This window comes from Olea europaea, chromosome 3 (assembly GCF_002742605.1).
Source record: "Olea europaea var. sylvestris chromosome 3, O_europaea_v1, whole genome shotgun sequence".
Classification (NCBI taxonomy): domain Eukaryota; kingdom Viridiplantae; phylum Streptophyta; class Magnoliopsida; order Lamiales; family Oleaceae; genus Olea; species Olea europaea.
In genome coordinates, this window is record NC_036239.1 from 12843220 (window position 1) to 12856905 (window position 13686).

Sequence of the window (13686 nt, forward strand, 5' to 3'; positions counted from 1 at the left end):
ATTAATCCAGTCAAAGGGAGATTAATTTTGGTGCAAACTATGTCAAATCAGCCACAAGTTTTGTTTTTTCCCTCTTAATTACACCAGTACGAGCTAATTAGACAATATTATAGAAATACGTAAAAATAAAAAAGGGTCAACCAAGTTACACGAGGGAGGATCCTCTCATTCAAACTTCACTTCCAAGATTATTTGAGTAAAACAAGATTTTAAGTTCTCGACATGTACTAGGATGTCTTCCAATGCAAAGAGGGGGGAATAAAATACTCATATTTATTTCTTCATTATTAGCTCCTATTTGGTGAGAGTTAAAATCAAATTTTTAGTTAATTTTAATAAAAGTTGATGAAACATGTGATCGAAATATTGTTAATTCTATAAAATATGAAATTAAAGTTAATCGTTATTGTTATTATTTTTAGCATCGAGCATTCTTTAGTTTCACTGGTTTTCGTACTTAGTAAATTTGTAAGCATACGATAGACATCTGATAAGTTACTTAGTAAATTAAATAATGCTATTTGTAATTACTGATGACGATCATCATGTAAATGACATTAATAAATGATATGTCGATTCATTTGTGCATGTGAAAGATGTTCTCGCTTTTATTTATGAATTGCGTGTTAAGTTAATTTACATTATTCAACAAATGAAATATCTATGAACCTAAACTTTCAAGCTCTTAAGCTTAACTATGTATATAAAACAAAAAATACAATCGACAATTTAAATAAATGAATTTTGAACTTACATGAAGCATTTCACATCTAGAAAGTTTTATGTCTCTTTCATTAATACATGATGAATATTATCTAGACATTGTATAGTAACAACTACTAACAGTCGAAAATCTAATTATAATTCATGAGGTGCTCCACTTCCATCACATTTTTGTACCATTGATGACTTTAGTTATCTATTGATAAATTAATAGATTATTTATATACTGATAAATCAATAGCATCTTAAAGTAATTTTCGATCTCAACATTATATTTTATATAGGTTTTACTTCACCATTGTACTTTTGTAGAAGTGCGGTTTTCTCAAAACCCTATTTTGAATGAAAGATTTTTGTTGAGTTACTTATTCGTCTTGAAAACAGTTTGATGTGAAATCTTAGTCCCTTTTTGGTTTATATAAAAATTAGTTATTTAGATTGATTTTTATAAAAGTTGATAGACTGTATAGTTAAAAATTTGTGGATCCTATTAAATATATTATTAAAATTAATATTAACTTTACATAGATTTTAATTTAATGTTTTAGCTTAACCAAACAGCAGCTTAATTGGAAGAAATTTTGAGTCTTTGACTAGATTGTCAATTAAATTCTTGATTATTGCATTCCCAAATCGCATTTACTGAGTTAATGAGGATGCATAAAAGAAACAGTAAACACAACCTCCAAAGCATGCTGCAAAATCTAGGAAATATTTGGTAAGGGTAAAATTTGAATTATTTTGACTTTCAAAAAATATACATTTAAAAATTAACATTTGATTTTAAGCCCCCGTTTGTTTCTTTATTTTTTGAAAAATGAGAATGAAAAATATATTCGTTACGGACCCCACATAAAAGATAAAAATTCAAATTTGGTGGTTTGATGTGATGGATAACTGTCATATTTTTCATTTTAATGAGAAAAGAATGGGAACCAAACAGGGCTAAAGCAGTCAAATTTTAGATAAATAAAATTAAACCAAAAAAGTTAATTTTTTTTTCTTTCACTACTCAAATAAAAGACTTGTTCCGTCACTTTCAGACATTATCTCTTCTACTTACCATCTTCCTTCTCCTCCCCTTTCCTCTCCCCACTCACCCACTCCACTGTACCCACAATCCTCTTTCTGTATGCGTATGTGTATATGGTACAGAAAGTCACAAAACTTCATCAACTAAATGAAGTACCGTTAACAATTTGAGACCTTCAACTCAAGAATAATCTCTCCTTTTTTCTGTAACTCTATTAATCATGACAGAACCCTACTACAATTTCTCAGGAAGATGGTTCGACTTCATTCCTCCCCATTCACCATATTCTTCTTCATCAAACACTTCTTATTCACATCATGCTGATAATTTAAGCCATACAGTTTCTCAGCAAATTCCCACTTCACCTCATCCACAAGAAGCGCTTCCTCTTCTTATTAACCTCAGCCCCTCAAAAGATGAGCATCAGCTCTCATGCAGTGCCATAGGAAATGAAGGCAGATCCCTTGGCACTGCCTCTGATGAAAGTGTCACTATAGACTTAAATATAGGGCTTCCTAGCCCTAATTCTGATTTGGTCACCAAGATTTCTTCATCTGGGGCAGATATATTCTCAGGGTTGCCCTTGAACAGCATAAACAAGGGTCAATATTGGATTCCAACACTTACTCAAATTCTCATGGGACCAACACAGTTTTCATGTCACCTTTGTTCCAAGACTTTTAACAGATTCAATAACCTGCAGGTAAATTTACTGAACATTTTAGCACTATTCTGGGCTAAGACCTTAACTCTAGTTTTCTCACCTAGCTTTTTAGTTATCTGTTTAAGGAAATGGAACGAAAAAGCACCATTAGATAAATTTTTCATGAATCGGCGGGAGAGCTCCCATGAATAAATTCAAAACTACTTCTGTGTCGAGAATTGAGGATATGAATATGTTTCAAAATTTCTTTAATACATGCTTTCCTACTTTCCTTTTACTTATTTATTTATTTATTTAGATTTTGATAACTAAATTGTATCTATTTGTCCACCGACATAATTTTCTACTAGGGCATCACATCATGAGAACTTGTTAAATTCTTTTTCCCTTGTTTTTGAAGTCTAGACATGAGAACTTGTTCTGTTCCCAAGTAAAATCACAAAACATGTTCCATGTTTGGAACATATCAATTCCTAAGTTATTTTCTTAGCAATTAAAACCTGAACCCAACTATTTCACTTTTCTTTGAAATAGGAGTTCGTGAAACTTTGTAACGTCCCTCTCAATTCCATATTTCCAAGTGCACCATTCATAGATTTTGCATTAGTTTAGCTCTGGACAAGACAAAGTGGTGATTTTTTCCACGTTTTTTTTTTCAGCTGACTACAAATTTATATGGGATTTAGGCTTAACCAGGTGTTTCTGTAATTTTGGGATTTGTTTATCACCTGGACTAGCATTCTGGAACTTCTTTGTTTTTTATTTTTTTATTTTTCTTTGGAAATCTAACCGTAAACTTGTACCGATAAAGATCACCGAACGAATGGTGAAATGAAAAGCAGGATACAATTAACCAAATTATGACTTCTGGTGCTGCAATGTGGCAAATTCAAAGGCATTGATTATTTCCTAGTTCATATCTTTCTCTTGTTCTGAACATGGCCATTTTTTTGCCTTTCTTTCTTTTCTTATCACACGACTAGTCCCAAATCACTATAGTGGACTCGAGACGTGACATGTGTAAATAATAGATGCTGATTAAATGTCAGATCCACCGCCAAGGCTAACTATTACAATTAAATATTCGTTAAATAAGATGCTTATAAAAAATAATGAAATTAGCCAAAATAATTACTTTGTACTATATCAAAATGAATCATATTACTCAATATGTAGTGTGGCTATTACTTTAAAATTATCTAGCTCCTCTAGTTATAAAGAACCAATTAGAACCTGTAAGGAAAATTGTGAAAAAATATATAAGTTACTAGCTCAGTGAATAAAGAAGTTAAAAAATAATTATACTTTCTTGCTTATACAATTTTTATCGAAAATCGAGTGCACTTTATTTAACAGTTCAAAGTATAACCTATAATAATAATAATCAAAATGTGAGATGCCTCATAGCGTTGAAAAATATCATCTCATCGTTATGACATAATCATCAACTCAATTCCATATCATCATCTCATCACATCAAATGTAATCTATCAAATGCACTCTCTAATTGAAATCTGTAATCTATCCCTCGGGCCAAGCACTTTCGCTACGGTCCTTTGGCCCCCTTCGTGAACGAAAGAGAGTCTCAAAGACCTGATAATCAATTCTACATCACGGTCAATGCTCCTCTGTGAACTATATATACACAGTCAAGAACATTGTCCAGTCCCTCCAGAACAGGACCAAGGTCCCTATATAAACTAGAAGAAGTATATAATTATGAGTTTTTTTGGTCGATTTTAATATCACATATATCTCACATTCCAATTCACAAAAAATCGATATCCAATCTTTGAATTCCACATATTCTATAGTAATAGAACCTTTCTATATTAATCACATAATTGAACAAATAATTCTCATAATTGCATGTGATATGATAGTATAAGTAATTCATCAATATTTGAAAATATATGAGTTTTTCCACTCACCAAGTTGTAGATCAATTGCGACTTCAATCTTTTTTTCATCTCTTCACATTCAAAAACAAAGCATGACATCTTGCACCCACCCCAAGAAATCATATTTCCGCACCAAGGTCCCTTAAATCAATTTTTCCCAACAGTAGAAATAATAGTTTACCAATAGGAATTTGATGTCTTTTATTTTCTAATCTCATAATCCCAATTAATGTCACTAACAACATATACTCTGCTATGTAAATAATTTTAACATCTAATACCCAATATTTAATACTTAATTTGCTTTTCGTATTAAGAAATCCAAGAAAATCAAAAGATTACCAAAAACAGCACTATATTCGCAGAATATTAAACTCTAGCACCAATTTTTGTATAAAATTGTCTCCAAAGCTTTTGACAAAACCAGCCTTTTTGGATGAAATTTCTAAATAGCACCTGAATTACAATAGCTCCAAAATTGCTTAAAGCAATGAAGAATTCCATTCTCAAATCCTTAATTTAAGAGTTTAGCATCTTATAATAACAAGAAAATCAAAAAGTGAGCCTTTATCTCACAAACCCATTCAAAATTTCACTTTCTTTGACACAAAATTTCAAGTATACATTTCTTTGATATGTTCCTGTTTAATACTTCACATACCTACTAATAATCTTTAATTCTTCCTAAGTCTCGAATTTAAGGAAATTTTCATGAACCCTAAAATCTAATATCATTCTTCCATAAGTAGCACTTATGCTTACCCTGAGAAATTGAGGAAGAAATTAAAGACTCTAGCTCATCTTCCTCCTTTTTCGTTTCTTTTCTTTTTCTTTCTTTTCCTCTGTTTTGGTCTTTGCCTTAGCTTTCTTTCTCTCTTTCTGTTTTCCCCAAAAAATTGAGAAAAATGGATAATTCTCTTCTAAGTAAATGGATAACTGTGGAATAATTGCAAGTTAAGACTCCAATCTTCACAGTTTATGAATGTCTTTGCAGCAGACTTGACTTTACCAAAGATGATGAGAACATGAACTCCTAGCCATTTATGCGTTGGAGAGATCGTTTCTTATTTTGTGCTGAAGCAATTTATAAAGAACAATACCACTTTTAGTCCTTTTGTTTCCGATAATATAAACGAAATCCCTAGATTCCTTTATATATTATGTCTAGCCCTTTAAACTTTAGTAATCACAAATTAAGCCCAAGACAATCATTTGTTCAACTTAAGTACTTATTTGACTTTAGTTTGACCAAATAATTTTTTGACTTTGTCTACTAATTGTGGGGTGTAACAATCTTATCTTTCTTCAAGGAATCTCGTCCTCGAAATTCAATAAACTATTATCCAAACACAATGATCTGAAGCATATATTTGATCTTTTCTTACTGCATAATGCCTCCTCTTAAATGATTTATCCAATGTACTTTGACTAGACATAGAGTTCATTCCTTCTTATCTTGCATCTTCTTTGACATTTTTTGTATCAAATTTCCACAATTATACTAGATAAGACCGTTGTAACCTTCATCATTAAACAGTTGGACCCATGTTGTAAATAATATCCTAATGATCAATGTATGACATTCTAAGTGTTTCATCCGACAAAACTCTAGAAAATTTCAATTAGTTCCCGATTTAAAATTCAAGATAACTACTTTTCATGTTCTCCCAAAACTTCACCTAATATCATGATTTAAATTATTCCCCAGTCAAATTTCTTTTTCTTTTTACTACAACAATGGTTACATATTAAGACTCAATAACTTTCTTTCGAAATTTTGATCCCAATAAATAAGCTTTCGAAATATACAAGTTTCATATATAACTTCAAAAGAGTTATTTCTATATAGTTCTTGTTTGTCAACTTCTTGTTCAACTCTTTCAAATAACAATATACCTTAAACTTCTGCGATCAGTAAATATTTATGTTTCTCACCATGTGATAACATTACAATTCCTAAATGTCAATCCTAATATAGCCATCTCTATTTTTTTCCGTGTCTCTTCAAAAACTAAAACAGAACCTAAAATTTTTCATTCAACTTCGAAATACTTTTTAAACCCTAACATAAATCAAACTCATCATCTTATACAAGAGAAAAAAATTCTCAGAATATAATATGTTTTGAGCTCCTGATGACATTTAATCCATGAAAAATTTATACACTTATTAACATAAAGACACTATTCCACCATAATTTACATTTGATGATCATCTTAAACTTTAGAAAAACCCTAAATGTCATCCATATATTCCTTAATAAATATATTTTGATAAGAATGGAATACTTTATTCATGATCCAAAAATACAATTGAAAATAACCCAAAAATTGCATAACCATATTTTCAATAAATTCATCTTAACTTCATAATTTAGCTCAAAACTTCCCAATTGTATGTAAAACAAAAGAATAATACAATAAATGGCCATAACAAAATTAATTAACTTAATAACCCAAATGTATCGTCACCTTATTTTGCTATAGGACAACAATATCATTCAATTATATTCAGCATATCATGCTGTAATATTATAACCTTGTCACGTACTTATGGCCATACCATATGCCTTCTAACTTTTAATTATATCAGTTTCCATATGGTCACGATTAATAGTTATCATATTTATAACATGGACCTCTCACATTTCATTATACCACTAAGATTTCGTATTCTAATTTGTCAATCTCCATCAATTTCAACTCTACTGCTCTTTACTCTTCTTTTCTTATTCGATAATTTACATAACCTCATTTCATATACACACACAAACATATGGAAGATGATATGCTAATCATTTTTTTCTTTACCTCAATGCACATTCATTTTTACTGTATGTCAATGAAAATCAATATGCATTTCTTCAACTCACTTCATTCATATATTTTTCTTCATTCATATATTTTTATCCAATTTACATAAATGTACTTATCCAATAATTCTCTTCCTTAAACAACAATTTACCCCCACAAAAAATAATCCTTGTAAAGTCTATCCATATCTTTCTCACATCCCTTATAATCAATTAACCCATATTATCAAAATGATTGGAGTCATATGAATGTTAATTTCCTCAATGAATAACATACATATTAACACATAGTTCTCTACCAATCAATATTTAGTACAATATCATCATTTTATCCTCCACGATATTCTTATCATAAATATATAAGTATACATCATCGCAATTCCTATTCTCCTCTGTAAATGACTATAAGGTACCACAAGATTTTAATAATACAAATGATCATTTATCCCCAAAAATAATTAAGATTCCTCACATGACTGCCTTCATTACATCATATAATAACATTTACCTGTACTTATCCTGCAAGACATAACTAGAGATATTTTTCATATATAAAGGATCATATAATCTCACATATAATTTGTTGCTTACATAATTGCGTACTCCATTCCTTCATATGTATATAGCTAGAACACTACAAATGATCAAAACTATAATTCCAAATTGGTATCTGTTCACTATTGTACTATTAATAGGTACTAAGTTACATGCACTACCATATCAACCCAACAACTTATAACATTTTCAACTATTACCTAATCGAAATTGACATATTTACGTACTAGTCATTTCTAAATCTATTAAAATATTATCCTATCATTTTAGATTACAAACATACCATTAGAAAGAGCTTGAGAACCTGTGATTTTTGCCACCACGACATATGGCCATTCACTTTGAATATACATGATACTACTCATGAACTAAGAATTTTTTAAAATCATGCTTTGATACCATTTAGATATGACCCATCCCGAATCACCCTAATGAATTCGAAACATGATGTGTACCGATGATAAATGCTGACTAGATACTAAATCTACCACCAAAACTGACTATGAGTTACCACAAATATACGCTAAATAAGATGCTTATAAAAGATAATGCAATGGCCCAAAATAATTACTTCGTACTTTATCAAAATGAATCATATTATTCAACATGTCTTGTGGCTATCACTTTAAAATCACCAGGTTCCTCCAGCTACAAAGAACCAATTACAACCTATAAGGAAAATTGGAGAAATATATGAGTTGCTAGCTCGGTGGGTGGAGAAATTTGAAAATAATTATACTTTATTGTTTATACAATTTTATTGAAAATCGAGTATATATAATTTAACAGTTCAAAGTACAACATATAATAATAATCAAGATTTGAGACGCCTCATAATGTTGAAAAATATCATTTTATAGTCATGTATAATTTTCAACTAAATCTATATCATCATCTCATTACATCACATGTAATCCATAAAAAATGTACCCTCAGAATGAAATCTGTAATCTGCCTCTCAAGTTAAACACTTTCATCATAGGCCTTTGGCTCCCTCTGTAAGCGAAAGCGGGTCTCAAAAACCTCTGATAATCAATTCTAGAATACGACTAAGACCTTCTGTGAACTATATGTACACGATCAAGACCCCTTCATGTAGGATAGATCATCGGCAAGGTCCTTCTGTGAACTAGAAGAAGTATATAATTATAGGTACTATTTTTGTCGATTTCAGTATCACATATGTTTCACATTCCAACTCACAAATAGTCCATATCCAATCTTTGAATTCCACATATTTCAGAGTCAGAATATTTTCATATTAATCATGTAATTTAATAAATAATAAACACAATGGTACGTTGTATGATAGCATAAGTACTCATCAATATTTGAAAGTATATAAGTTTTTTCACTTACCAAGTTGTAGATCGTTACTTCAATCTTCTCATTACCTCTTTAGATTCAAATACAAAGCATGATATCTTGCACCCATCCCAAGAAATCATATATCTTCACCAAGGTGCCTTAATCATTTTTCCTAATATTTGACATAATAGTTTACCAATATGAACTTGATATCTTTTATTTTCCAATTTCATAATCCCAATTAGGGTCACTAATAATATATACTACTTTATATAAATTATTTTAACACCTAATCTCCAATATTTAACACTTAATTTGGTTGTCTTACTAAAAAATCCAATAAAATAAAAAGATTACCAAAAATGGCATTATATTTCTAGAATATTGAAATCTGGCACCAATTTCTGTGTATGGAAAATCTTCTCCAAAGTTTTTTTTACAAGAAAAGCACTTTCTGGATAGAATTTCAAAATAGCACCTATATTACAATAGCTCGAAAATTGCATAAAGCAATGGAGCATTCCTATCTTAAATTCTTAATTTAAGTGCTTAACATCATATAATAACAAGAAAATCAAAGAGTAAGCCTTTATTTCACAAACCCATTCAAAATTCCACTTTCTTCGGCACAAGTTTTCAAATATACATTTCTTTGATATGTTCTTGTTTAATATTTCAAATAATTGCCAATATCCTTTAATTCCTTCCTAAATCCTAAATCTCGAATTTTAAAAAAAAATTCCATGAAACTTAAAATCTAATTATTATTCTTTAATAAGTAAAATTTATGCTTTCCCCGAAAATTTGAGAAAGAAATTGAAGACTCTATCTCATCTTCCTCCTTTTTCGTTTATTTTCTTTCTTCCCTTTTCTTTCCTTTCCCTTTCTTTTTCTCTATTTTGGTTTCTTCCTCATCTTTCTTTCTCTCTCTGTTTTCCCCCAAAAATTGAGAAAAATGGGTAATTCATTAATGGATAACTATGGAATAATTACAAATCAAGTCTCCAATCGTCATACAATATGACATTTAGTCCTTTCATTCTCAATAATGTAAACTATATCCCTAGATTCCTTTATATATTATTTCTAGCCCTTTAAGCTTTAAAATTTACAAATTAAGTCCAATGACAATCATTTGTTGAGTTTAAGTCCTTATTTGACTTTAGTTTGACCAAATAAATCTTTCACTTCGAGTATAAATCAGTGGGGCGTAACTTCTTATTAGTCCACTTCCAATTTACTTTTATTTTTAGTTTTTTGGTGGGGGGGGGGGGGGGGGGGCTTTTTTTCTTTTCTTATTGAGATGTTGGGAGTATTTAGACTTTAAGATTTCACATTAAATTTAATCTTGTTAAGTGGAGTAGTTCAAACCCTTATGTTTTGATTATCTTTAATCAATGTGGAATTTATTAAATTTATCCTTAACAAAGGGAAGTGGGAGGATTGTTCAAAACTTCTGAAGTTTGTGCTTACTGCTTGGTACTCAGCCATATATTTGTCCAGATTTTTTTCATACCCTCTGAACTGCAAAAATATAAATAATATCAGAAAAATATTTTTTGAAACCCATTATTTCAAAAATATATGTTCCCTCTCTTCTTTTCAACTACACATTTTTCAATAAAATAATATTATACTCAAATTTAAATTTTTTTCTTATTTTTTAACCACACATTCTCCATTAATAAATGCTTTTATTTCTCAATCCGTCCCTTCCCCGTCCATCTTCCCTCCTTGTCATGAATATGTCGTATTTTTTCATGTTTGGCTGAGGTACAGACTATATCTGTCTTTCTGAATGTACGATGAAGAAGCCTGCATTTTTGATAAATTGAAATTTCAAAGAAGTCATGTAAATAAAGTTAAAGTCAAAATATTTTAAGTGAATAAATTGTGGGCTGGTGATAAAAAATGAATGACTTGCATATGAGGGGTTTTTTGAAGACGTAATTTAGATGAGTTGGTTTTACATTACATTAAGTCGTTTGTGTCTCTTTTCCTTAACTTTGTATGTCGTAAAATGTTTTCAGATGCATATGTGGGGACATGGATCCCAATACAGAAAAGGAACTGAATCTTTGAGAGGAACCCAACGAAGTGCAATGCTAAGGATGCCATGCTATTGCTGTGCACACGGATGCGAGTACAATATTGATCATCCTAGAGCAAGACCTCTCAAAGATTTCAGAACCCTTCAAACACATTACAAGAGAAAGCATGGAACCAAACCCTTCATCTGCAGAAAATGTAGGAAGACATTTGCTGTGAAGGGTGATTGGAGAACACATGAGAAGAATTGTGGTAAGATTTGGTATTGCATATGTGGCTCTGATTTCAAGCACAGAAGGTCTCTTAAAGATCACATTAAAGCGTTTGGACTCAGCCATGGAGCAACCAGAATTCAAACTGATTTTGAAGAAGAGGATGAATCAAGTTCTGAGATTGAGGTCAAATAATATGAGCTTATAATTTTGGTGCATAATTAACTGTAATTGGTTCAAACAATCATTAATCACGGTATGGAAACTAACTTATTGAGCTATATAAGATCTAGAAGTGCCATATTGAGCTGGAATCGATGACTTGATTGTCAAAAAATAATGATGGTCATCGTCTATTTCCGTAAAGTTGTAATTATTCCATGTTAGCCTCTAATCATTATGTGTGATGAACATCATTATTGATTGACACTCATTAATTTTTGTCAATGGAATTGGGTGAATTTGTCTTAATTGAAATCAAATCAAAATCAAGTTACATGATTGAAATTAAATTGAAGTGGTGTTATCCAATTTACCCCATGTCTGATTCTCATTAAAATGATAATATTTGACTGATAATTAGACTGTATTATAGATATGCGGTCAACCAAGTTGCACGAAGGAGGGTCCTCTCATTCAAACCTAATTTCCAAGATTATTTGAGTAGAACAAGACCTCAAGTTCTCAATCGACTTGTACTAGGATGTCTTCCAACGCACAGTGGAGCAAATAAAATACTCATATGTTTATTTTTCATTATTAGCTCCTATTTGGTAGCATAATACTAAATTTTTAGTTAATTTTAATAAAAGTTGATAAAATATATAGTTAAAATGTTATGAATCCCATGAAATATGTAATTAAAATTAAGCATTGACTTTAACTTAAATTAAAAATCTAGATTTTAATTCTTATCAAGTAGGAGCTTAAGGTGCAACTACTCATCAATTGACACACTTTCATTTTGAGAAATAACTTATCAGCATCTCAATGGATCTCATAGCCAATTTATTTAGTTTCACATTATCATCGTCGTCATCATCATCATTATTTAATTTCACCGATATTCGTACATAGTAAATTTGTAAGAATGCGATAGACCCATCATACATGTGATAAATGACTTAGTAAATTAAATAATACTATTTGTAATTACTGATGATCATCATCATGTAAAATGACATTAATAAATGATATGTCAATTCATTTGTGGATATAAAAGATGTTCTTGCTTTTATTTATGAGTTAAGTTCAATTATATTCGCCAACAAATGAAATATCTATGAACCTGAACTTTAAAACTCTTAATCTTAACAATATATATAAAAAAAAAAATCACCAACCACTTAAATAAATGAAATTTGAACTCACATGAAGCATTTCACATCTTGAAAGGTTTTTGTCTCTTGCATTAATATATATGAATATTATCTACTAACAGTCAAAAATTTAATTACAATTCAAGAGGTGCTCCACTTCTATCACATATTTGTAGCGTTGATGACTTCAATAATCTATTGATAAATTAATAAATTATTTATTTAGTGATAAATTAGTAACATGTTGAAGTAATAATTTTTTTGATTCAACATTACATTTTATAGAGGTTTTACTTTACCGTTATCCTTTTTTAAAAGTGCACTTTTCTCAAAACCCTAATTTTGATGAAAGATTTTTTTTGAGTTATTTATTGGTATTGAAATCAGTTCGATGAGAAGTATTTGTCCCTTTCTGCTTTATATAAAATTCAGATATTTAGATTGATTTTTATAGAAGTTAATAGAACATATAATTGAAAAATTGTGGATTCTATTAAATATATGATTAAAATTAATTATTAACTTCGCATAGATTGTAATTTATGTTTTAGCTCAACCAAACAAGAGCTTAATTGGAAGAAATTTTGTATCAGAGCATGGTTTATAAAGTTTTGAAAGTCCTTGTAGTCCATGCATTGACATATCATGCATATTCAGTGCGTATGATCAGATGTCATGATGGTAGAAATCACATGCTTTCAAGCTCGAATGTACGGAACCAAAAATAATGAAAAGATATTTTTAACAGATCCAGAAAAGACTAGTATGTGAATATGATAGTTGCAATGATCTGATGGTTGAAAATGTTATTAGCTGTTGGGTTGAAATTATGGTATATGTAACATATTAAGAGTTGGACAGATTTTAATGATTTTACTGGTTGTTTACGTATTAGCATTTAAAGTGATAGATGGTACAACCACTTAATTATCAATTTATATGTTGCATTACTAGATATAGTTTGCACGACAAATAAAAGGGAATGATATGCTAACAATCAGTGAGAAATTTTAATTATCTTGGTTGATTCCAATTACTTTGATTATTTATAAGATGTTGATTATAAGGGATGTGAAAAAAATGATATACCTCATCATGATTACTTATTAT

At 30.0% G+C, this 13686-nt stretch overlaps 1 protein-coding gene across 1 annotated transcript; it reads left to right on the forward strand.

The window, feature by feature from the left end:
- The first annotated feature begins 1794 nt into the window (after positions 1 to 1794).
- LOC111386560 (zinc finger protein WIP2-like) lies at positions 1795 to 11708 on the forward strand. The gene is made up of 2 exons (XM_023011026.1): positions 1795 to 2459; positions 11027 to 11708. The coding sequence occupies exons 1-2, from the start codon at positions 1977 to 1979 to the stop codon at positions 11450 to 11452; spliced, it is 909 nt and encodes a 302-aa protein (XP_022866794.1). The 5' UTR covers positions 1795 to 1976; the 3' UTR covers positions 11453 to 11708.
- Positions 11709 to 13686: the final 1978 nt, after the last annotated feature.

What these genes read in the sequence shown, in the direction of transcription:
- LOC111386560 (XM_023011026.1), top strand. Translation starts at nt 1,977, where the DNA reads ATGACAGAACCCTACTACAATTTCTCAGGAAGATGGTTCGACTTCATT. An exon ending in ACAGATTCAATAACCTGCAG is followed by an intron (nt 2,460 to 11,026) that starts GTAAATTTACTG and finishes AAATGTTTTCAG; the next exon opens with ATGCATATGTGGGGACATGG.